This window comes from Pagrus major, chromosome 8 (genome assembly GCF_040436345.1).
Source record: "Pagrus major chromosome 8, Pma_NU_1.0".
In the NCBI taxonomy this organism is placed as follows: Eukaryota; Metazoa; Chordata; class Actinopteri; order Spariformes; family Sparidae; genus Pagrus; species Pagrus major.
This window is the reverse complement of record NC_133222.1, coordinates 28,835,951-28,862,839: the sequence shown is the minus strand read 5'-3', so window position 1 is coordinate 28,862,839 and position 26,889 is coordinate 28,835,951. Positions and strand designations below refer to the sequence as shown.

Genomic DNA, 26,889 nt, shown 5'->3' with positions numbered 1-26,889 from the left:
TCTCCCTCATACTCTGCTTTGTTGCACTTGCTGGGACGGAGCACATCACCCATTTGTCCATCTTACTGGTCATATAGTTTGATGACATAGTGTCCAACAAGCATAGCTCTGCAATATGTTATCCTGGGGTCAGCCACAGTAATAGAAACCACATGTGGTGCTGGGCACCTCCTTTCTCAGTGTGTACACCACACACTTTCCTCATCTCTTGCACGGCTGTCACCCGCCGGTGCGTGCCGTCTAAAAAACCGAGCGCACCTCCGTCAGGCGGCTACATGTAGGAAGAGGAAGTAAGCAAAACCGGAAAATCTCGGAAAAGGGAAAAAAGTTCCAAACGAGTTCATGAAAGATGAGCCGAATTTATCACAACACGTCTTTACAGAACAAACCAGTTCACAATGAGAAGATTGACCACGTGTGGTCCCCCTCTACGTATGACAGGTAGGGGCTTACACACCTGACTGGAAGTTAAAGAGAGTACAAGTATGAGTGACAGTTACAGTTACAGTATTATCGCTGTACCAAACCCCACTGAATAAATCTGACAGTTTAGTTTTCCCGAAATTTCGAGCATGTAGCTGTGATTTCCACAGCTCACACACATTTTCATGTCAGAAATAATAAGTGGTCGTATATTCGGCATTGAAATGAATCTCCAGTCTGCACCTGGGAATGATAAAAACATACGTAGGCTACAAAACCACTGTGTGTCTAGTTCCTGTTCACCATGTTTCAGTTGTTAAACTCACCATATCTGTTTGTTGAATGGAGTTTGGTTTGCAATTCTGAATATACAGGTCTCTACAGGGGAGGAGGGGGATTTGAAGATGTTGCTCTCCTATGAGAAACCAAATGGAAATACAATGATCATAATGGTTATATAATTGAGACATGTTCTCTTCCACACAGTGGCCCCGGGGTTCTTCTAGAGGGAAAGCTGCTGGATGTTTCCAGACATGCGATCACTGACGTCAGCGGTCAGAAGGTGACATTACTGTAATGCAGCCTTTAAAACACTTATGTGATATCATGATATAATGCTATCCCAAATCGAAGGATAATAATCGTCTCATATCACGATAATAATATAATATTGATACAGTAAAAGGGTTGAATGGTAGATTTTCGACTATCATTCCCATAATGATGCTCTCGTCCAAAACTGATGCTTTGGGATGGTGGCGACACGTCCTACAATCCCAAAGCATCAGTCGGGAAGCCCAGAGCGTCATTATGGGAATTAGAGTCAAAAATCAACTTTTCTCACAAATAGCACCTTTACGTTTGCCATCCTCTGAGTCAGTATTGAGTCTGCAATGCCACCCCTTTGATTTTGAGGATGATAAGCAGAAGTAGTTGAGATTCGCTGTACACAATGAAGTCATTCATTGTTTCAATTTTACAGGCCAGCACAATATTATCAATGTAAATAATAGCTCAGTCATTAATGATGTCATTGATAAAACTTGGTTTGAGGAAGCTGGCTCCGTCTGTAAATAATGACTTATGGTTAAGTGGTTTTTGGTTTTTTTTTTCAAAATGAGGATTTCCTCAAATCTTGTGTCGTCTTTGTGTTTGTCATTTACTGAACTATATAAACATGTCTTTCACCAAACATATGAAGAACTTCAGAATATTGCCCAAATCCTTATCAGTGTCTGCATTTTGGACAGATGAAGCTAACAACGGACAGACAATACACAAAACTACACATTCTTGTTGTTTCATTGGCAGGCACGTTTCCTTGTGCTGTACATCAAACCCAGTCGCATCCATCAGAGGAAGTTTGAAAGCAGCGGGAAGGAGATTGAGCCAAACTTCAGCGACACCAAAAAGGTCAACACTGGTTTCCTCATGTCCTCCTACAGTGAGTAGACAACAGCAAACATTTGAGTAAATCTTTGCGTTTTTTCTTTCCTTGGAAAAGGTGATTCTGTTTGCCATGTTTTGAACTGCGTGTAGTTGTAGTTTAAGAATCAGTTTGTATCCGTCTGCCAAATATGCAGTGTCAGAATGTCTCAGTTCAGTCAGTTCTGTGTGACTTGCAACATTCTTGTATTTTCGTTGTAGTCGTGTGTTCCTGTGTTTGTTTATGTTTCGCTCACATTGCAGAATTATTTTTCGAAACACTGTGCATGTGTCGTCAAACTGGTGGAGATTGTCTTTCCTCATTACTTTGTGTTTTTCTGTTTGCATGTGTTTTCGTGAGTTGCAGTGCATTGACCCTCGGGACACTGTAACTGTAAATTCTTTCTAGCTTCATTAACTGAGGTGCGTATTTTCTGCCCATACAGAGACTGAAGCTAAAGGGGAGTCAGACCGTCTGTCTGAGGAGCAGCTGTCGGCGATAGTGAACAAAGCCGAGCTGCTGAAGATAACTGACGAGCACCGACCCGGCGGGACCTGGGCCTTCTGGTACCCCGAGTCTGAGATGGACAAAACAGAGCTGGAAACAGGACAGGACGTCCGGCTGAAGACCAGAGGAAACAGTCCTTTCATATGTGAGTCTGCGTCACCATGCTGTTATTACTGCTTAGCTGCTTCCACATATTCACCACTGAAAACAGAAAACAGTGCACATTAAGCATCAAATATGTTTTTATTTGAGATGAATCCTGAAAGGAAAGAATATTCTATTGTCTGAACCATGCATCTGCTTCAGGCTGTCTAAAGTGGATCTTTGTTAGGGGATACAAATGCAGTACGAGATTCCATCAGAGCGCTTTAATTTATTTTCAGACTACATAAGATGTGTTTGTTTTTCAAAGCCAGAGGGTCCTTTTGGCTTTCATGTTGATCAAGCTTGTCCTGGCACTGAACCCCATGGCAGTGGGGAGTGAATGAAATTAAACTTGAATTTAGTTTTTCCGGTCTCTTTCGGAGTTTCATAAGTAACCTCCAGAGGAATGAACAGAGTCTGACCTCTCTCACATTCAGAAGAGTCATCCAGCCCTTTGATATTCAATAGTCAGTTCTCAGCGGCGTGGAGTGGAGTGCTTTGGTGTGTTCACAGCCTCTTCTTTTACACATTCAGCCAACATTCATTATCACGTGATGGGCATTTTGAAGCTCCTGAGGGGGCTGAGAAAAAGAAGCCAAAAAGTAGAAGTGACAAAGTCAGCTCAGTACAGAAGTTTATAATATACTGTGTATGACATCTCAATACTACACTACACTAACAACATAAGAATCTATTTTGGGGTACTTTTGCTTTTATGTACTGGGCTTTTTTTGTAATAAATGCCAATACATTTTTTTTTCATTTAATAAAAAAATATACATAAATATAAGTAATAATTCTAATGATTAAATGCATAAATGATTAATTGTAGTGTGATAGTGGATTTGAACTGTGGGAATATCCCCTCAGGCCGGCCCTGTTGGGACCCTGTAGGAGAGTCTTAAACAGGCTCCACAAACACTCATAGACGACCCTGCTTCCATACACAATTACACAATTAAATGAATAAATAAATGTTTGGGGGTATATTACATATATTTCTGTATTTTTACATGTATTCTTGTATTGATTTGATGTATTTCTGCATTACTTTCTTTATTTAGTTCTGTATTTCTGTGTCTATATGTTAATAAGGGAGGCTGTAAACTCCCTGTAGCTTTAGTTTTTGAGTGGGCCTTTGACACCACTCTTGATTTCTTTACATGATGGCTTCTAGATCTCTGCAGGCTAAGACACCTGCCATAATCTGTTGCAGTCCTACCTCACCAGTAGGTCTCTGAGGTCGTCTGGTCAGGGCGTGCTGCTCATTCATGGCTCCAGGCTCATAACTAAAGGAGATTTCATCAGACGTTGTGTGGCTCCCAAACTTGGAAGCTGTCTCCCTTTGAGCTTAAATTACCCCAAAAACCTACTTCCTTAATCAGTGTGAGGTATAGGGTTAGACATGGACACACCATGTCCTGCCAAAGGTGGAAAAGAAGCCATTTTGGTCACGTCAGAAAAGAGATTCTGTGTTTTGTGTTTCTGATGACAGTTGTGGAGTATTTTTCCAGGCCACTGTCAATTAAATCTGAAATTAAATCAAATTATTATTAAATTAAACCACACCCACACAGTCCTGACAAGATGAGTTTGTTAAAGTGTTGAACTTTTCATAAATAATATCTAGGTTTTCTTTCCACAGCTGGACTTTTTGTTGCTTTTTTGGTGAAGAGAAACATTCAAGATATGAAGTCAAGTGCTGTGGGGCTCCGAGATCTGTGAAGACTTTAAGAAGCAGCTCAAGGCCCACCCGTTCATGTCTGTTTTATGACTGGTGCTTTTTTCTTAAGCACTGAATGCCGCCTACTTCTTCAAGGCACTACATAAATAAACTTACTCTCTTCTCTACCTTTGTGCTTCCAGTTTCCTTAGCCAAAGTGGACGGTGGCACGGTAACCAAGTGTAACTTTGCTGGAGATGAGAAGGCCGGAGCATCGTGGACGGACAAGATTATGGCCAACAAAGCAGACGCAGGCAGCACTCAGAAGCCTGGAGATGGAGAGGGAGCAGAGGAGGATGAATGGGTGAGGTCACCTACCTAATCTAACCCTAGCTCATATACAGCAGTTAAAGGGTAACTCCAGTGGCTAAATTGCATTGTAGGTCATGTAGGTGCCAGGTTTTGAAAAGCAGTCCATTGGTCTAGCATTGCACTACTATAACACTGTTGGACTCATTATAGACAGTTTAAAAACACGTGATCAAAACCGAGGCAGTAGAACTAAAGATATCGCCTACATTACCCACAGTGCAACTATCCACTGAGTGACATCAGTGGAGGCAATTTATCAGATCACAGCCAGCTTTCTCTGGAGTCATAAAAGACTTTATACTGCTTTTTTCACATATGCAGTGGCACTCACCAAGATCTGTAAACACACTTTAATGTGTGTGTCAAATTGGTGCAGTTACCCTTTAAGTACACTGTTATGTCTATGCCCCGACAGACGGTCATGGCTCCAAGAGCCCTAAAAACAGCTTCCTGTCTTTGGCCTCAATCACACCGAGACTCGTCGCTACAGGCGGTCAACACAGCGTGGTGCACCCGTGGAACAGGTTCACATGTGCACGTTGCCTGGATCACGTGTGACATCTCAAAGCAGTGCGACTCCACGCCTTTTGCTGAGAAGTTGTAAATATTTGTATAGTCATAACTTTTATGCATGTTTAAAAACTGCTATAAAAATTGACACGTAGCACAGCAGTGCATGCCTGGTGCAGCATACCATAGGAAAATGATGGTCTTGCTGGCGATGCATTTCAAGCGATGCACCTCTGCGTGATCGGCTGCTAACACATTTCTTTAGGGTGTGAAACTGGCAAGTTTCCCTGGGACAAGCTGCAACTCTCTGCAGGGCAGGCAGCCCATGCCGCTCACATTTCCCATAGCATTTTTCATGATTAATATCTACCCTCATCACTCCTAGCTTCATTTATGCAAAAAATCAGTTAGGCAAGAGGGTACTTATATAAGCCTGGAGTAAGCAAACCCATCCTGTTTGTACATGCAAAACTTGAATGAATATGGAAAACAAGCTAGAAGCTCTGATATGACATAACGGGAAGTGGTCAGCTCGGTCCCTGTGTGGCAGCATCTGGTGTTCAGTCTATATACAAAGCGGGTGATGACTTCAACAAACAGAAACCAGAGAGGGCTCACTTCTCCCACATTGTTTCTCTCCCAGGATGACTGAGGAAACCCATCGCTCCCATCAGCCTCAAGTGTTGGCTCTGTTCCAGTCTCCAGGTCGAACTGCTTCAACTTGGCTCCATTCCTGTCTCTTTGTCTTCAGCATGGACTCGGCGATTTCACTGGGGGACTGAACCTCTAACATATGGGGCCTAAGGGCTGGAAACCCTGCGTCACTTCTACAGTATGGAATGAGACTCTTCCAGCACCACAGAGTGTATCTGTCTGTTAGCTGTGGTGCAGACTGTATCTTTAAAGCTGCACCCTTCTCTTGTATACTTTGGAACAGATCCTTAGCTTTACAACTGGAACTTGAGCTCTGCGTTTTCAGTCTCTCTTGGTTTATTCTTCTACTGTTGCTTGTTTGTGTCCAAGTGCATATGTATGATTTGTATGTCCCTATTGTTTTTTGTCCTCCCACGCTGAAGTTTACATCATTTCTAGAGAGACATATTGTGCTTTAAAGTATATCTCGCAAGATTTAAACACAAAGGGCTGTGTTTCCTGTGTCAGAAGATCAGTAGACTGGTGTCCGGTATTCTTATTACAAAATGCTTTTTCTCACCCGAGCAGCTTCTTGACACTAACATACAGTTTTGTTAGGGAGCCCACAGACACAAGGAACAAAGAAAAGCCATTACAGAACAAGATCATGGAAGTTCATCCAAGGGGCTGTTGTTACGCTATGTTGTCTATATGTGATTAGTAAACCATTCTCATACTGATTTTATGTGATGTAGGAGATGCATATTAACTAACAGACCATCAGTCACCTTTTGTACTGTAAAGGCACTCAGAAAGAGCCTTTTTTATATAAAGCGTACTCATACCAGAGGCATTTATTCCTTTATTCTTTAGTTAGTGACACACTTTGAATGTCTGCTAAGCGGAGAACATCAGTTGCTTTCATTAACTCGCACATGGTGACGATGGCAAACCATACTGATGATAATTTGGTACGTATATGCACATATACCCCTCATCTTGTCAGTCAAGGCCATTTACTCAAGTACTGCAACTATATACTTCCATTCCACTACATTTTGGAGGCAAATACTGTAGTTTTTACTCCACTACATGTATTTGATAACCTAAGTTGCTAGTTACTTTGAAGATTGCGTGCTGCATCAGAGGGAAAGTAGCACATTTTTAAAATGATTCATTTGATCAGCAATTGGATAAAAAGACAATGATTCTGATCTCAGAAAAGTGCTGAATATCAGATCTGCTAATTGTTTTGGCCGATCTGTCGACGCAGGTATACAATATATACATACTGTATTATCATTACTATTGCCATCTTGGTAGTATAGATCATGCAAAAATGACTGGATTAAAGGACTCAACACATTTAACACAATATCAATGTTTTTTTTTTATTAAAAATAACAATTTCATAAACATTCAAGAATAATTTGGTTCCTTGATTACAACATATATGAAACACTTAGAGACATGTTCCCTGTAATAAACAGAAAGGAGTTTCTGTTTCTGTGCTTTGGCTCTGACATGTGCAAATGCTGACAAGCTGGTCTAGAAACAGGCAGCATTAAAATACTGGTCAAATCAGCTGTTGCATTTTACTTGTGTTAAGGCACTCTTTTTTTTCCCTCCAAAAACATATTTATAATACATATTTACGAGAAAATGATTTTAACCAGTGGAGGTTTAATCCACTTTCCTCTGTGGAATTTAACAGTTTTGATTATAAAGTAGTTTTGATCATTGGCAACAGCAGCAAGAACAACAGTGTGATTTCAAAAGTCAATGTGTAAGATTTTCTAACATGAAACATTTTCAAACATACATCTAGGTTGACTGATACTGTATCAGCATCATGTGCAAAAATCACAAACACAGGACACAAACAGGAGTCAAGATCTTGTTACTTTTGACTGCATTGAATATACTGTATAAATAAAGGATATGAGTATAGACATAAACACTATGTGTCTCACTTTGGTGCCACATTTCTCTCATGAACTCAATCAGTCTTGTGCGTGGCACATTTATGATTTAATTTTGTGGGCAGTGAATCTCTCATTTCATGATTATTCCTCTGGTCCATTTTCAGGGCAAAGTGTGATTCACTCTGGATTGGTTTTTTTTTGTTGTTGAAGTGAATTTAGTAGGAGGAGTAGGAGAGCCTTGCAAGTTTCAGTTGCAGAACTGAAAAAGACAGGCACCGCAGTGACACATCTGTGAGGCTCTAAAAGAATAACGGACGGCGTTGTCCACTCTACGAAGATATCTCTTGTTCAAACCACTGCAGTACAATATCTTTGTGCTCTCTGACCCACTCGATGTTGACTCGGGTTTGCTCTATGGCCTGGTCCACCGCCCTGGCAGCAGGACCCACATCGTAGGCTGTCCTAAAACGTTCCAGCTGTACACACACACACACACACACACACACACAAAGTGGGATAAATACAATATATTTCCATACATTGCAGTTCAGGAACAGTAGTGCATTAGTATTAGTATAATAAGTAGAAAACTAGGCATTACTTAATGTTTTTCTTGTCAACAAATCCTAAGAAAAGACCAAAACAAGCTAGTTTGTGAAATACTGCGATATTAAGTTAGTGGGCTAAACTCCTCCCCTGAACAGCAATTGTCCAATTATAGCTTAGCAACTCTAATTACGAACATCAAGGAGTATTGCTTATTTTAAGGAGTAAGTCTGCTACAGTTACTACGCACTGTATGAAGCCTACCATGTGGAAATGGAAAGCGTTCGGGTCTTTATAGCTGATTCCCCATTTGTGACAACTATAGGGGGCTGAATTTTTATATAACTCACCTATATGTTATATATTAATTTAATATATATATTTTAATTCATGCATAAATAAGGGAATCGTTGCTTTCTATGACAGCTAACTGCGAGCTGTTTACTAAGCTACCTCAGCTTATTGGATTCACAGATACTGACCTCTCAGTCGTGTTTGTCATGATTGTATGGCTTGCTGTGCGTACAAAGTACATTCTACTATCTGGGACAGGAAAAGGACACTCGACGATAAACAAGATTCAGAGTCTCTTGTGAGTGCTGACTTAATTCAACTGAATACGAACACACATACACACACCCTCAGTGCCTGCTGTAGCTCACTAGCTTATGGCAAAGTCTCAGTAAGGTATGCTGGCTGGTTGGTCAATGCTCAAGCTCACATACAACACAGCAAAAAACGCTTGTGTTTCTTTGTGAGAACAGCTAGCTTTTTAGCCTTAGCTAGCTTTGTAGATTCCAGAGTTAGGTGGAGTCAGGAACTAACAAGATGGCAACATCCTGAGCCACCCAATTTGAGCTTCACCCTGGCCCTTCAGACTCCCTACGGTGGTTCCGCCTACTATTCTTTTTGCAGTCAATGTTATTAATCCACAGAGAAAACAAACTATTTCCTCATATTTGATTTTGGTTTGCTAAAACCCGTGGGCTAGAGTTAGTCAATCAATACATTTCAGTCATTTACTCAAAATAAACAACAGGGTGTGTTCATGGTGATGAAGGAACATGTCATCCAGTGCAACAATGTGACTCATTTTTGCTTCCTTTATAGGTTTTGGACAACAATCAGGCTCTGGATACTTGTTAGTAGGAGACATTTGTTGATAGTTTTCATCTTTCCGTGGGAATTTGTTGACAGTAAGAAACATATAGAAAATGTAACCAGCCTTGACCTTTGAACTAAGAAATGGCTTAGTGAAAGAAAAACTAACATGTCACACTGACAGGGAGACTTCTGATAAGATATCAGGGTGTATGCAGTTACTCATCTAATCAATTACTGGTACGTGACTGGAAAGACAAGAGTTTTCATTTATCATCGGTGCTTGCTGCTATTATCATTTTGACCCGATAAAACATCAAGAAATTACCTCCTCTAGCTCAAACTGTCTGGAGAACCTTTCGGTCACTGCGTTGATCAGGAACGATGCACCACTGTCGGGAGAGAAAAGCGGGTAGAGTGGACAAAATATTAGAAACAGTTTGAAAGCAACACGAAGTACAGCATCTAAAATGACTAATGTTTAATCAAAACCTCTCTGAAACAAGCTGAACATTTACCTTCGTAAAGGTAGAATTAATTGCGGTTGTGTTAGACTGCATTCATTTACGCAAAAGGTAGACCTGAACAAGTACGAATTTGGAAAATCCCTGCTGATTACTTGAGTTAGATCAATCTTGGGTGTCACTGTGTGCTCATAAAATGAATTCCTGTCTGTTATGTATATTTAAACTCTGATAGCGGATGATTTAGCTTCCTGGTAACAGCCCAACAGTAGGGACTTTATGAAGGAGTGTGAATGATAAGCTCTGATCAAATAAGAAGACCTTTGTACTTGATGACACTGCAACACTTTTATAAGCCACTGTTTATTATAGCCTGTTCTTTTATGGCATGGCCTGTTTATTCAAGTGACTCGACCGTAGGTCAGCTCATTACAAGAGGCCTCTGTAAACAACAGCCGCCAGGCAAGATGAGCCCTCTCAGAAGTCTGTGATGAGGCATTACATACAGGAGATCACTAACAACAGTCTTGTCTTCTCAGTTGGCAGCTCATGGCCTCAACGCAGGTCATAAGACTGAGCTTTGAGCTGCCACGGGTGAAGGTGAAATAATAGGCACCTTCATCCCGCCGAAAAAACATTAAAGAAAAATGAGATTTTCGTGGCCCTGGTAGTCTGCAACAAGAGGGAAGGGGATCGGTGGGATCTGTGCCCATGGCCGAGTGCCTGTTCTGGGCTGTCCTCCTGTATCCACACACCTCTGGGTGCCCTTGTAGTCCGCTGGAGGGAGGGAGGTCAGTGGTCCAAGATGAATTTATTGTTTAATCAGCAGTTACAGCAGATTGTGAGTTTCCCCAGCAAACACCGCAACTTATTCGGCTGTCATGGCTACAGTGTTTCTGGGCTCATTAATGGACCACGGTCGTTAATGCTAGCAGCGTAGAGCGGCTCCGGAGGATGAGTGACCCCGAGAGGAGCAGCAGAAGACCAGGAAGGAGGGAAGGTATGTTTACTGGGAAAACTACAGCCCATAAAACACAGTCTCAGAGCTACTTTATGAGTTAACAGGTAGAGAACGCCACAAACAAAGCCAAATAATCAAAGGTGGGGTAGGGCAGGTTCGGTGGAAAACCAGTGGGATCCATAATGATGTTTGTTTGTCAGCTAGTCTCTAGCTTTGTCTGTTGTCCTTTGGTGCCGGGCAAATAGGGTACAGTGGGTTTTTAAGAGGGTTTCCAGACAAGCATATTTCAAAGATGTGAAACTGCTTGTTTAATGTGTGGATGAACTAAGTGACCCACAAAGTATAATCAGAAATATTTACTTTTTTTCATTTCTACAGAGCCTTTTAGCCTTTTTAAGCTCATTATTTGGGATTTAGCGACTAGCATATGAGAGCATTAGCAGCTGAAGAGCCAAATATTTTTCAGGAGTTGTTGCTCTGCGTCTGATGGATGTGTAAATAGGAAACAGGTTGCAAACATGTTAGCCAAACCAACTTCACAAAGTCATAATATGACAAATGTGTGTGACTTTAAGCTAGTTGAGGAGTTCTGTCTTTAGTGGCAAAAAAACAGATTCACAGTGCTTTAAAGAGCTCTACATCAGAGTTCTCACAATCTAGCTGCTGTGTTGGGGTTGGCTTCTCCACCCTGACAAACATATGTTTTGGGGTCAACCATGAATACTTGTAATTTTCTTGTAAATCTGTTGGGAAAATGGCTAAATAAAAAAAATGTTCAGCACTGACACAAAATACTGCCTGTCATCAACCTCAAACCAAAAATACTAGCATCATGTCTTAATATAAACTTTTCAAGTTTATAGTCGTCAAACCCGACTACACAATCTCAAATCACTCAGAAAACGAGAAGTCATCCATAAAAATCAATACGAGATGCAGGAGACGGAGTCCAAATAGCAACCTACTCCTGACTGACGTAGTCCCAGTGTGCTCTGATAAAGTTCCACGCCAGCGCCTGCCCCGCTTCGTTCCTCGCTATGTGGGCAATAGTGGAGGCAACATCCATGAGACGTATCTTCTCAGGGTCCAAAGTGTATTCCAGGTATCTGTAAGATAAGGAAAGCACTGACTAACTCTTCCCTCAGTATAAATTCACCTTATCACAGGTGTGTCTGTAATGAAAACAGTTACCACATAAACAGTGAAAATAAAACTAATGTAGTGCTGAATGCGATGACACATCAGGACTTGATGTGTCATCTTGGATCTGTTTGTTGGATTTACCTGTTGAGCAGCCAGATTTTCTTGGTGCAAGACAAAGCTTCACGGAGCTGGTCTTTCTCTGAGATGTCACTGGTAGTCTGATAAATTTCCCAGGCAAATTCCCACTCTTCCTTCCCTCCAGCAGCCACAGCTTGGCAATAAATCACAGATCGCAGGTTGGGGTCGATGGTAAATCTACACACACACACACACACACACACACACACACACACACACACACAGACAGTTATTTTTCCTACACAAGACTGTCTCATTTTCAAGTTTTCTGGGTTGTTCTGTGCTTTTGACTTGACATTTTCCTGTCCATCAGCATATTTGCAGACATCCTTCAAATCTTCTCCATCTGGTCTACTTTTGTCTATACTGTCCCACCACTGCAAACTAAGGGATTACACCTGCAGGATGTTAACATGTGGTCTTTTTATTGTTATGGACACTTTTAGCACAGAATTTTCCAATAAAGGAAAAAGAAAATGGCCAGAATTCGAAGGTAGCTCCACGACTATAGGGGGCAGCATAACTGCTTACTGCTGCTCTTTATACTCTTTGCTGTAGTTAACTTTGGCTGTGGTGACTAGCTGCTGTTAGTTGGCTAGCTGGTCTACAGACATCTTTGACAGCGTCAACACTGTTCACATCTTCACATTGTGTCGAAAATATTAGTTCTTTTTTTTCTTTCTTTTTTTCTCATGGTTAAACTAAACTTCTGGCCGTATCTTACATATCATATCATCCCTTTAAAACAAAACTCAATCCACAACATTATTACATTTTTGATGAAATGGTCATGGTCTTCAGGTGTCAATCTTTCTTCAGTCTCAATCCTGTTTAGTTCTGATTTTGGACTTTTTGGATTTTTGGACAAAATCTTTTTGAGTCTTGATGTACATGCAAAACACACTGTCAAGTCAATGTATAATGTATATACAGCCCAATATCACAATCACAACTTTGCCTGAAGGGGCTTTAGAGTCTGTGCAGCACACAACACCCTCTATCCTGTTCATTTCAGATAAGGATTCCTCGGTTAGTGGATTATACACATCCATGTACAAATATGGGTAAATGCAAATGCACTGACACTTCCATGCATGTATGTACATGCATGTGTGTTGAAGTACTGAGCAGATACAGTATGCACATTTAATGAGGTGTTAATGTCGCTCTACTTAAAAGTTGCACCAGGTAACTTTGCACATTTCTGATTACAAAAGGTTAAAGAGTAACTGTAAAGGCACTGAAGTTTGGTTTTGCCAGATACCTTGCCAGTTAGAATTGAACAGGATCATGTTAATTCTAATTGACGCCCCATGAGGGGATTTAGGATTAGAGGTCATGTTGATATAAAAATCCTGCCAAGTGCAGCTTTAAAGATAAGAACCAACATGTGGTAACAACAGCCACCAACAATTAACACAAAAAGGGATTAAATGACACCGACCTTTACTAAATCATTGCTGGAGAGTAAAGCTACAGAATATAATGAAAGCTAATACAGTGAGAAGACTTATTGGAAACCATCATGTGCAAGTAAAGGAGAATTTCTGAACGTATGAAGTAGAAATACTATTATATAAATTATATATGATAAATACAGTTCATATATTTCATTAATATATACTTATTCAGTTCGTACGGGTTTGTGCTGTTTGTGCTGTTTTTGTCGTTTTTGTCGTTTCTGTCGTCCATCCATGCAGCATACATGTTCGAAGCCATCGCTACGCAATCTGGGAGTCCATTGGAACATGCGTACCAGATGGCGTTGACCTGGTTGCGCCTTGGAATGAAGCATCACAGTGTCATTTTAGATCACAAGCACTGAACTAAAGGACATTAAATGATATGTAATGCATTTTTAAAAGACTTAAGAGATGCTGTTGAAGAAAGATAGTAAGTGCACCTTGAGCTAAGATTATTCTGTCAAAATACTGTTTCCAAGATTAAGACTGGAATATAGAATGGATAGCTGTGGGTGTTGTTAGCCATGGTGTAATAACCATAAAGAGCCAGTCAGAAATTAGTTGTGAAAAGTTTGAAACTGTAAAAAAAATTTGTATATTGAGCTGAGAAACTAAGACTAATATTTGAAGATGACATCTTCCAAATCGTTACAAGACATAACTTGCAAATTACCTGGACCCAATGAAAAACAGGCTCAACAGGTATCACAAGTACAAATATCTATGAAATAAAATCCACTGAATGTTATATTACAGACAGTGAAAGGTATGAAAAGTAGCTATTGACCATTGATTCTTGAGGCTTACAGTACACATACAAAACCAAAGAGATGAAGAAAACTCAGCTCTGTGGGCCAAACCTCACAAATTATAGTACAGCTATATGATTTTGCAAGACCCTATAAATTTAATACAAGTTTTTACTTGATTTTCTTAAAGAAAAACATAAACTAATGAGTTGTAATGAAATGACCCATAAGTGACACACGATACTGACAGTCCACACTACACATCTGTCTATAACTGATGGTGTCCAAGCCAACAATGCAAATTCTCCCATCTGTTCTGCATTGGCTCTCTTGGGCAGGGCTGTGAGTTTGTAAAACTGTAAACATGTGTAAATCTTTTGAGGATAAACTGAGGAAAAACTCTGTCCTAACAATAAGATGATATTACCTCCGAGGGATCAGTAAAATGGAGCTTTCCTTACTGTGATGTGGGGTCTTTTGGGACTTCTGGATAGATTGTATTGTTCATCTTGTAACTGTAGATGTTGTACAGGTTCTCAATCTGTCTCTGGAGGTACACCTGCAGGAAGAGACAAGCTTTACAGCAGAGTTTCAGGAGAGCACACAGCAATATAACATATTAACAGCACATCTGTTTATGTTCTGATGAGGGATGAACACTAACACCAGCAGGCACATCCATCTTCTCCACCCACTACAGGTCAATTCAGTGAGTAATGTACAAAAGCAAGATACATGTTTCATTTCAAGTTAAAAAAAACCTGTTTTAATGACACATGCCTGCATGGGTCCATACACCTCGGAGCGGTCAAACATGAGGACAAAGTATTCAAGGTTCCTGACTGCTGACTCCCAGGGAATGTACTCTGTCTCATTCCGAAGGAAGCGAGTTGAATTCAGAGCCAGAATCACGTCGACGAGTTTGGCTCTGAGGACAACAGAGATTGGATTTGGTCAGATCAGGGTGGTAAGCATGGGCCTATTTCAGCCATTTAAAATAAAAAATGAATGTGTGTCACATTATGATTACAGCCTCGCAACACATTTAACCTACAGAGAATTGAAGTCTGGATCAAATCCGAGTCATTACCTTGCCAAGTTAAATGCATCATCAATAAGCTGCCCTCTGTTCATCAGGGGGATCCTCTGCAAAACAAGAGGAAGATGAGGGACAGTTCACAGATGTTTCAGTTTACTAAGACATGGGAGCTGTTCATGTTTATGAATCATTCCAGGATGTGAGTGATTGCATAATGGAAGAAGTTCAAGTTATGTCAAATGTAACCAGAGCGTTTACAAGTAAAATGCAGCTATTAAATTAATTGAAGTATCTGATTCATCTCATTTGTCATGTAGCCCTAATGTCAATCCTTTAATCTAGCTAAGAAATTAATTTAATAAGTTGGTTATTACTATAAACAAAGAGAGATGAGCTCTTAATGTTTATTTATTTCATCTGATAAATATTATTAATATTTGATACGTTTCTTGTGTTGAGTTTCTTGGCCACTTGTTGAATTTATATTCACATAAAATACACGGCAGCATATTGTCAGTGTAACCACTAACTACTGCCAACTGTAACTGCTGTTAGCTAGTTAGCCGTGCAACTAGCGGTCAGGGCTGGCAGCTCAGAGCACCAGGGAAGTGTTGGTGTTTTTTACACCACTAGCACAGGAACTTTGAACCCTAATGGGCCAGGGCTAGCTGGTTAACATGCTAAACATTGCAACACAATACACATACATAATAATGTCAATACTGTTATTCCTCCTCATTCTGTTGCTAATTTTAATTTTAATTAATTTTACTTTTTAAGTCTTGAATGTTTTCAACCAATATTTTTACATATTGCACCTTTAAGCGATCTGATTTCCTTAATCAACATTATATGCACAATAAAAGTTCACTGTCTAGAAAAAAGCAGCTTGTGAAATGCCTTTCCTGATTCAGCTGAATAAACGATGCACAGATGGAGGTTGGTTTCTGCACAGATCTGTGATGTGCCAACTCATTACTTGACTCGGTACTCACAGATCGGTTTGTCTCCAGCTGAGTCAGGAGGCGTGCCCAGTTCTCCAGGTTGTAATTGACCCTGTAGTATCCAGTGCAGTCGATGTTTGCCAGGAACCACTCTCCATCCTTAGAAACAAAGTCGTCTGTCTGCACTTTAAAGCACAGAAATTGTCAAAAATAAGTTTTACTTTACTGGCTAAAAATTGCAAATGTTTGGAACAGTTATAAAGAAAAATTAAAAAGAGTTTGATGAAAGGTTAATTCTGTGTATCTGATCATGTTCTGTCTCATCAAACTTCCAAATGCCTTCAATCAAAAGCCATTACATAGCTTCCTCAGGATGTCCAAAAATCAAGTTTGGTCATGAGTTTCTCTATCTAGTCATTTGTAAGCTTGATGAAACAGGGCAGGTATAAAGCACACTGGGTGATTGTTTGTTCAATATGAAAGCAAAGCTGAGAAACAAGTTGTTTAGTCCAAGGGTTTGTGTTGTATATTGTGTTACCTGTGGTTGTTTCCAGAAGGTAATTTGCAGGTTTGGATATATTTGTCATGTAACTGATTGGGACCTGCCACATAAGACTAAACAAACAGAAACAGACAAAGAAGCAGGTGTAAGTACAGGTTATGATACAGCCACAATGCTCATGATCTGGGAAATGATATATCAGCCTCTATACAAATGTGGAATAAAGAGTCAAAATAACAGTGATCTGTACATAGAGCATGAAATCTTATCTGAGTCCAGAGCTGTTATGGTCTGGATACGGCCAAAGTCACTTCGAACCATGTCAGGTTAAGTTGTTGCTCAACTCACCATGGCAGTGTAGTGAAGCACATAGTTACAAAACATTGTTTCGAAACACTCAACATGGCCAGATGTATAATCCACTGTAATCAGCTGCAGTGATGTCATGCTGGCCTGACAAAGAATTGCTTAACACGGAGGGATTAATACTTCAACATTGACTGTATTCTGCTCACAGCTACAGATACAAAACAGACTCACACAGTTTTTACTTATATGAAAGAATTATTAAGTGCTCTGTATGTGTTATGTTTAAAAGTAGGCTATTGTAGCCGGGAGATATGGACTAAGCACCTCCATATCGATATTTCGACAATATTGGAGTGAGAACTATTGGTGTTTTCACAAAGTATTAATACAATGATATTTTTGTACAAGTAGACCAGTCTGGCAAGTTCAGGAAATGACACCTTGTTGCTGTAATGTAGCCTTTAAAACGAAGAAAAGACAACACTTGTGATATATCAACATATAACCATTTCCTAAATCTAAGGTGATTTATAGTCTCATGTCACGATAATGATATAATATCTGTATATACTGATCATGGCAACATGCCAATGAAAACTGAAGAAGCGATTCATCAATTTGGAACCAATTTTTGCATTCGCTCACATTTTTCATCTACAGTTTGCATCGGTCCAAACTTCAAGTATACAAGCCAATGAGTCACAGCGTAATCTAAACAGTTAAGGAATGGAAGGTGAACTTCAACACAATCCTTCATGCTGGTGACTTACTGTATCTGGACAAACTATTACTGATCTGTGTTATCAGTGATGGGAAACAACTGTAACTCATTACATTATTTTATGACTGCGTTGTTATTTTTTTGGTGAAGGCAAATCCAATACTGTTTCTCCTGCTGTGCTTTGGTGTCCACTAACTCCTGTTAATGTATCTTTAGTCACTAAATTCTGCACTATGTTCACAAGCTAGTTGCTAGCTTTGTCTGCTGTGTAGTGCTGGGCTAGGACAAAGAGCGCGTTGATCAGAGCAAACAGCTGTCTGCTGCATCTAGAAGCAATGCTGATGAAAGTGTTGAGACTGAACCAAAACCAATGAGCTGAAAGACATTAGAAAGCTCTGTAGAGCCAAGAGGAGCTGCAGAGTTGGGTGATAATTCGAAGGGGTTCATAAATGAAAGCACATTTCACATTACACATTACACCATTTTATCCATTGTTCATTTAAAAATATGGATTAGTGCAGCTTTAGCATATAAAAGGAAAAGTGAAGGACCCAGTACTAACCCTTGTGGGACTCAACATTTGACCTTCCTTCATTCCTACATTATCAATTGTACAAATTGTTGTCTGTTATCCAAAAACCTACACCTATTATGAGTTTGGCTGTAGTTTGGAGAGAAGTATGTCATGATGTACAGTAACAAATGCCTTTATAAAAAATAGATAAATAAATGGCCAAACCATGTCATTTTTTCCTTTCCTCTGTTTGAGTGATTAATCCATTGCTTACATTAATACTAAAGATGTAAATCTATTTGCTGAACATTGAAGCATGTGAACATTTTCTAGTCGGCAACCAACATAAAAGTGTGAACCTGAAAACGAGCACAGTATGGGACCTTTAACCAAACTGAAAACCGTATTCGCTGCAATGTCCATTTAGCACATACTTGGATTCAGAGGAGTCATTGAACAGGAAGTGCTTCTGGGTGATTTGTCCATCATTAGTGTTGATGGTGACAACTGGATAGCCAATTTGTTTTGTCCAGGAGTCCATCACCTCAGCAACCTTGGTGTGACCATTATCGTCGTCTACGGCCTGCAAACATTCAGTTATTGTTTTATGATTAATAAAACCATAATCTGATCAATGATTATTCAAACAATCAAACAACCATAATAGTCATAATAAGATACTATCTTAAAACTGGTTACAAAATCTTAGACTTTACCTTTTGAATGTGTCTCCAGAGGTCGCTCGGTTCAGTGTTTTGAAACATGAAATCTGACAGGTACCTCTGAAACACAGAAAACAGAGAGAGTGAGCTTAGCTGTCACAGTTTCATCCTGTGTTCAAAATTATTTTGCACAGATGCTGACAGCTGTATTAAAATATCCAAACGCAGCTGCAAGTTTTGGCGCCAGTAATGTTAAAATGAATGTTTGGCTGAAAACAGGTTCTCTGTAATTTCTTTGGCCAGTCACACTTGATCGGCATTGATAGACCAGGTGCTGTGATTCTGCAGCAGTGTTTTTCAGTCCTGCATGCTCCTCTAGAATTCCCGACATTATCATCTTTCAGTAATCTCTCTGCTCCATCCTACTGGGAAAATGACACCCTGTAATGATTTTGCTTGAGGAAATGGAAACTACAAGTGACCATAAGTTTTGGATTGTGAACCTATTTGTTTTTCCCCCGTACAATAGACCAAAACCAGATGTTGGAATGTGAGAATCGAGAGCTGCGGTGATGGTGTTATTGTCAACAAATTAGATCTGTATACATGATGGAAACTGTGTTTATTGACGTTTAAATAAACATACATAGTGACAGCATGACCGCTCCGAATTCAGGTAGTTTGTGTTGGATTACTAACTGAATTTAGAGTTTAGTGTGTTTCCTCATAGATATATTGAGGGGGACAAAATGTGTGCGACACCTCTCAAACTACAGCCTACAACATGGTTGCGAAGTTGAATCCACATCTCTCTACGGCTGCATTCAGATGGAACGTATTTCCATTGACTTTGCAAAGTCAGTGGAAAGATGCAAGTGAAATGAATTAACGAAAATGCAGTCCAGTACAGTGCGAGTTCTGTCTGAACCAAAACCACACACACCGAAATAGGCGGTGCTAGTGTCTTTATGATGCAGGGACTACTCTACTGGTGAACTAGCAGGCTAACAGCAAAAACGCTAGAAAGGGAACAACATGCTAGTGCTAGTCAACAATAATAGCTCTTTCTTTTCTCCTCAGTCAGTTACGGCACTAAGCTCACATAGTTTGTTCCAAAATTGTTGATTTCAATACAGGTGTTACTGGACCTGACAGCAGTTTCAACAAAAACTGAGCATTATGACCAGCATGGTCATGGTAGGAGTTATTACACAGCTGTGGTATTAGACTAATATACAACTACTGCACCAAATCTAAGTCAAACTTGTTCATGCCAGGGTGACAAACAAACCCAAATTACTGTTGCTTCATCTGCTACTGTTCAAATTCACCTGTCATTTTTCTTTTTTCCTTCAATAATGGCTACTTCAACATAGATAAAAACAGTATAATTCAGACACTAAATATATTATTCACATCTAAAATAGTTCTGGCCACAAAAACTAAAGGATCAAAAGTTCCATCTCTTTTTCTAGGGATTATTGTGCACTTGACATGAAATAGGAACCAGTTCCTGTTTAAACCTGTGCAGATTTGGATGCTTGGCTTCCATTGTCTTTTACCAGTGAATGACGATTTCTTTTATTTTTTATTAATCTGTCGTTCAAAGGAACCTTTGTCTCATCCTGCCCTTTCAGTTTTTCAGCGTCTTGTTCTCCATATACGAAAAACAAGATTTTTTGCAAACCCTTCATACAAAACATCTGTTTTCAAAGATGACTTTCTACAACCTAAAAGCCCTTTTCTCAGAACAAATCAATGGAGTTTCTTTGGCTCAGCAAAGACTCATAATAGCCACATGTTCTGCAGAACCTGTGGCTGCATGATAGTTTGCGTCAGTAACAAACACCACTTATGGCCAACAACAACAGCGCTTATTTATCCATCTGAAAAAAAAAAATTACAGTTTTGTAATCCAAAGTCTCCAAAGGGGAAAATTCTTCGCTTTGTTGGTTGAATGTAGTTTGCTTTTATTTTTGGTTGCATTTGGTTGAAGAAAGTAAAAAAAAGAAAAAAAAGAAAGTAAAACAGGAATACTATATGTATTAAAAGAGATTTATGTGATTTTGAAGCAGGCATTTGTTTCTCATTTTTCAAACCCTCAATTAAAGAATTAAATTGGAAAACTTTGCCATGCTAGTTTGCTTCCCCACCCATGTTGTAAGTCATATGAGGATGCACAAAGTTATAAAAAGGAATCATCTTCTTAGAAAAACAAATTTAGACTGTTGAGTATAAACTTGAGTGTTGAGAGTTTAAAATGGAGTATCAGAAGTCACCTTTGTTCATGAGTCAGACGCATTTGTGAGAATTAAAGGAACAGTTTGGCAAAAAACGACAATGTGGTTATTTTCAGCTCCATATTGATGGAAGATTGTGTGAAGTTTCATAGTAAAACAGCATTGCAGCATTCTGCTAAACAACTGAGGAAGATGGGGATGTAACGTAACAGATGAAAAAATTAAATGGCTCCATACCTCGTTTGGTGTCATCAAAGTTTGGGGATTCCCTGAGATCCCAAATAAATTTGAAAAGACTTTACTTACACTCTTTTTAAAGCCAAAATCTTCACTGTATTAGCAGCACGCACCCTGTCAGCAACGGTTGCACAAGCTCAACCAAGCATTGAGGGTGTAAATAACGTCCTTTCAAAGACGAGCTGTATAGAGCCATTTTCTTTCTCATTAGTCCCCATCTACTTCAGCTGTGTCGGAGAATGCTGTATCTCTGTTTTGCCGCGAAGCTGAAGAAATGTCTTGTGGGCTTCGAAACTTCACTTTCTGTTGACATGGGGGTGAGTAGCAAAATGACTGGTATTCTCTTTCCTGGTGTTTAAAGCACAGTTTCAGCCCATCTGAATGAGGTTAAAAGTTTTTGCTTACTTTAATCCCTGTGTTGAAGGTTGTTTCTCCCACCATGTATGCCAGCATTCTCAGCACCGCCGCCCCCTACAGAGTGAACACCAATTTGTATGTTAATTTCCATCTTACACACCCTTGTCGTGGTCACGGGGATTGTTGTATAATATTATTCATAGCTGGCGTGATTTGACTCTTACCTTACAGTAAGTTATAGTATCAAACATCTGAATGATCTCAAGAGTCGTCGTGACATCTCCCGCCGGAGGACTGAGAGGATGGGATGAGACCAGAGAATCGTGCTCAAACGCTGCGTGGAGGTTGAATATGATTGATAGTTCTTTCTGAGGAAAACAAATACAGACAAGACCACATGTTGCATGACCCAGGCTATATGTAGATATGAAGATGATTTAGCCTCTCCTATTTGCACCAAGCTTTCTTTTCATGCGTACTTTCCAAAGTTTTGCTTCGGAACAGAAAAGAGAAAACTTAAAGAGCATTTGTAACTACTCAAAACAGAATCCTCATTAGACAGTGTGTGGTGAATGATTGAACTGAACTTACAATTTTAAAAGTAGGCTCAACGCGGTCTGCTGCCAAGAATGACATGTAGGTGGCAAAGCCCTCATTCAGCCAAACGTCGTTCCACCATTTCATTGTCACCAGATTTCCGAACCACTGTCGACAAAAAGAGAAAATGTGGATAGTTGAGGCAACAGCGTCTTTAATTCAGATCTCATATCATTTTTTATCCAGGGTTTTTTTCTCCCACCTGGTGTGCCAGTTCGTGTGCAATGATTGTGACGATTTGTTCCTTGTGCAGCAGTGAGGACACTTCATTTTCAAAGAGCAGGTTTCCCTCTTGGTACGTGATCAGTCCCCAGTTTTCCATTGCTGATACTTCTAAGTCTGGCAATGCAATTTGATCTGGAGGAATCACAAAGATATGACCAATGATCAGATTATCTACATAAAATTGTTCAGCCAGTACTATGTAATATTATCCGAGAGCATCCAGTAGGTTTTTCTCAGAAGGGCAGAGCTGCTCTGGAAGTAGAACTAATCTGAAACTGCCCTAGACCGATTGAAAAAACACTGTTAGTTTGTGAGAGACTGAATTGTTGAAACCTGTATCACAAACTAGTACATTGTCAAAGTTATTTTAGCATTTACATTATATTAATATCAAATGATACAGAAGTGGGACACAGTGCATGTTAGCTATACTCATATATCTACGCCATTGTCACTTTTTTACCTCCATCTATCAACACATCAAGTCTTACCAAGCGTTTTCTGTTGGTAACCAATTCCAAAAGTTTCGTCATAGAACCCAAGAATCGATGCAGTGACGTTGGCTGCATACACAGTATCACCTGCTGCTGTGGCCTCAGGACGAGCATATGTCTGTGTGAGCAAAACACAGAGATCAGACGAAGCAAAGAAGATATGATATCGTGTCATATTTTTGTCAAAGGAACAGCCAAAAATGAAAATTCTGTAATTATCTAATCACCCGATGGAAAGTCAGAAGAAAATTTTGTCATCCACATAACTTTTCTTGAGCTTCACAGCAAAACATGCCCTTGTTCTGCATTCAAGCTCCCACTTCAAACAGGGTGCGTGCTAACGCTTTTAGCTTAGCAGCTACAGTGAAGATTTCATCTTAAAACAAGTGTAAATAACATCTTATAAAATCAATTTTGGGTCTTTCCTTCAGCATGAACTGGCAAAATTTTCATTTTTGGGTGAGCTGTTCCTTTAACTCAAGCTTCATAAGAAAATAGAGTCATATTATGGAAGGTTAAATGCCAGAACAGATGTCGAAACGTTTTATATAAAATTGCTAAAATTATAGTCACACCAGCCAAGGGCAACACCTTACTGAAAACAATCACATCATTCATCTTGAATTTACTGAAGAACACATACTTTGATTTCCACATTGTTATATTTGCTGTCGATTGATGTGAAGTCTGAAACCGTGAAGGCAAACAAGTATGTCGACATCTTCCTTGTTGGAAAAAACTCGGTCATTTCCCATTCATCGTCTACATCTACGGAACCTGAGAGAGGAAACAAAGCGGACCAGTATAAGGAAAGGAATGTTTTATTCAGTCATTACTTGTAATCTTTTATTGCCATGTGGCCAGAAGCCCAATAAACACATACACCTGTTGCATGTGAGTACATTTTTAAGAGGCAGGAGCTATAATAACTCATTTATTTTTACTTTTCTTTGCTTCATTTCCCAGAACTGTCGCGCCTTTCCTGTGGACGATGGTCACATAAAACACAGCCTTCATGTCTGGTTCATCGAAACAAGGAAACACTCTCCTGGCGCTTGTTGGTTCCAAATTGGTGGCAGCAAGAAATCTATGAATCCAGATAAAGACAGTCAGCTTTTTATTGGCAGGCTTGTACTGAAGGAACACTAGAAGAAATAGGAATTAATATGGAGATCATTTAGAAGCATTGACTTCAATGGACGACCAATGTGCTTTTGTGTCTTTTGAATTATACAGGAGAAAGCAGTGGACATTTTGTGTCTACAAAGTCATGAACAGGCAGCCAGATGGAAGATTGCGTGTTTTGGACAGACAAATGAAAATTAATCGAGGACCACTGAGGAACATCTTAGTGACCTTTGGCCCATGAATTTAAATAAATGTTAAACAATGCGTGAATACAGCAAGGAGAAGACATGAGTGAGAGATTTTTTTTCCTGAGGGTTTAACAGGGGATTACTACACTGATAAAACCATTAGCACAGTGTGTGTGCCAGCATATGTCTCCAATCAGTGATTTTATACTGTGTTTGAGTTCATTTTACCCCGCGGGCCTTTCATAATAAATTGATCAATTACAGTAAAGATAAGAGCCTAAACCATGAACATGTCTCATTTCTCGGAATAAAATTGGACTTTTTCGTCCAGAATACTACAGTCCATAAGCAGAAAAATGAACAACCAGCTCCTACATAACAGCCCACACTGTTTTTTATTAAAATTGTACTGACACTAATCACCAGATGTGCACGTATGTTGATCAGTTTTGATCTCATCTAGTTTATTTTCTGTTTCAGCATTTCAAAAATCCTTTTGATTTGGCCAAGTTTGATTTCTCAAAAGACAAAAGTTCAAGGCAGGACTCATTGCTCAACAATAAGTGATTACATCTCTGAGTCATTTCTATGTTAATGAAATACTTTATCTGATATGACTATAACATCATAATTAACGTTTTGGCAGAACTGTCCCAGTACATTTTATTCTCTCAGGACACTCCAGTTAAAACATATTGTTACACTCTACCTTTTATTTTTTATGATAACTTTTTTCAGTTTTTTTGGTTTGGGTTCAAATAGACCCTATCACAGCATTAACCACGTGTGAGAAAGGATCATTTCTACCATGGGCATTCTTTTCTCATGTTTTTCCCCGAGCCACAGAGCTATGACATTACAAAAACGTCATTGGTCAGTTGAAATGATGTTCCAGGTTCAGCACCGACACTGCCATATCAGACCTTGCGTGAATGAATAGACTGCTTTTATATGAAGTACAGTGCATTTTTATCTTTTGTCAACATCAGCTAGCTGCCTGTTACACCACCATGTCTCAATGTTTCTATTTCTACGTGCGTTGAATACAGAATACATGACTTGTGGGTGTCAAACAACTCTTCTTTGGAGTTGTTTAAAGGCACTGGAACAAAATTAATGTAACAAGCGATATAACTTATTACTTTTGCTGATGAGTAATTAGAAAAAGAAACACAATTACTTTGTCAATATGTACTGTGTAATGAGTGACTGATATCATTTTCTAAGTAACTCTCCTAACAAAGCAAAAATCAAGAAAAATTACCAAATGTAATCTGAAAACTAAAGCTGAATGAGGATTATTTACAGCACAGAGTGTTTGTGCATGAGACAAAAACACTTAATGCTATTTTTTGACATGAGTGAATTCACAATATGTTCTTTCAGTTTCCATGAAACCATCTCAACTTGACTTGACCGCGATGGAGAGTGCTAAAAGTGGATTAGTCTACAGAATAGTTTGAGCCTTTTCATCAAATTTTGTAAAAGTCAAGTGTAAAATTTGAAAATCTTCTACTTATGCATTCTGATAGTTTCCCCGGGGAAATCCTGACAGGAATGCAAGTCTTTCGAGGATGGCCCTTTCATACCCAATGATGAGACTATCACCTGTTACCAGTGAACTTGTTCACCTGTGGAATGTTTCAAACAGATGTTTTTGGAGCGTTCCACAACTTTCACAGACTTTTGTTGTCTCTGTCCAACTTGTGATGTGTTGGGATAGCGGATATTTACACAAATCAGTGAAGTTGATGAGGTAAAATATGAAATATATTGTCTTTGTACCGTCATCAATTTGTTTATCACATTCTGTTTCATTTGTTTTACACAACATCTCAGCTTCTTCCTATACGGGGTTGTACACACAGAATGTAATGCCTCCAGAATACTTTGAAAGATGCTACAATCACAAATTCCAAACACAGAAAGATTGAACTTGTAATATTTTTTCCTTACCTCTGTCTTTCTGTATCACCTCCAGCAGCTGGGTTTCCTTCTACATATGTGCTTACAAACAGCGCTTCAAGATTTTCTGATATTTCTCCACTGAAAGACAGAGACAGACTGTAGTTTCCCTCAACCTCCAGTGATTTATCCAAGGGCATCTCAAGGAAGTCACTTTGGTCATTGTGGGGTATAATCTTTAAAACCTTAATCATCTCTCTGGTTTTAGTGTTCATCAGCAATCCACCAGAAACCTCCAGGTTCTTGCTCTGGAGGTAGACGGTTGTAGTCGGCTGGACACAATGAAAGTAAACAGTAGACTGTCCGGTGAAGATCAAACTTTGGTTGTTAATGCTGCCATTTATCCCCTCAGGGATTTGGATGTGGAGGAAAGGCTGAATGGAGATCTCGTATTTGTCAGGAATGAGGTTCTTCGGCAGCCGCATGACAGGTGGAGGTCCTGCTGTGGTCGGCGTCCAGGTTGGAGGGGCCGTCATGTTGAGGCCTCTGGTCTGTTCTTTGAACAGAATGGTCAAGGTGACAATGCCTGCAATGGCAGAGATTGTCAGGACGACAAAGGTAATGGCAATAGCCTTGGATGTGATGGTCTCCTTGGGCAT

The 26,889-nt window shown here is 39.6% G+C and overlaps 2 protein-coding genes across 2 annotated transcripts; one reads left to right on the top strand and one right to left on the bottom strand.

The window, feature by feature from the left end:
- Positions 1-310: 310 nt before the first annotated feature.
- arpin (actin related protein 2/3 complex inhibitor) lies at positions 311-7,636 on the top strand. The gene is made up of 6 exons (XM_073472513.1): positions 311-441; positions 910-985; positions 1,735-1,867; positions 2,295-2,501; positions 4,367-4,527; positions 5,689-7,636. Exons 1-6 carry the CDS (start codon positions 350-352, stop codon positions 5,695-5,697), a joined length of 678 nt encoding a protein of 225 aa, XP_073328614.1. The 5' UTR covers positions 311-349; the 3' UTR covers positions 5,698-7,636.
- anpeplb (alanyl (membrane) aminopeptidase-like b) lies at positions 7,615-26,889 on the bottom strand. Its single transcript, XM_073472512.1, has 20 exons — positions 26,282-26,889; positions 23,954-24,096; positions 23,653-23,786; positions 23,007-23,127; positions 22,493-22,647; positions 22,285-22,398; positions 21,918-22,061; positions 21,742-21,807; positions 18,914-18,979; positions 18,632-18,780; positions 16,690-16,766; positions 16,203-16,336; positions 15,259-15,314; positions 14,949-15,096; positions 14,630-14,727; positions 13,596-13,736; positions 11,960-12,133; positions 11,641-11,781; positions 9,579-9,642; positions 7,615-8,079 (listed from the first exon to the last, which is right to left on the bottom strand). Exons 1-20 carry the CDS (start codon positions 26,887-26,889, stop codon positions 7,933-7,935), a joined length of 2,880 nt encoding a protein of 959 aa, XP_073328613.1. The 3' UTR covers positions 7,615-7,932.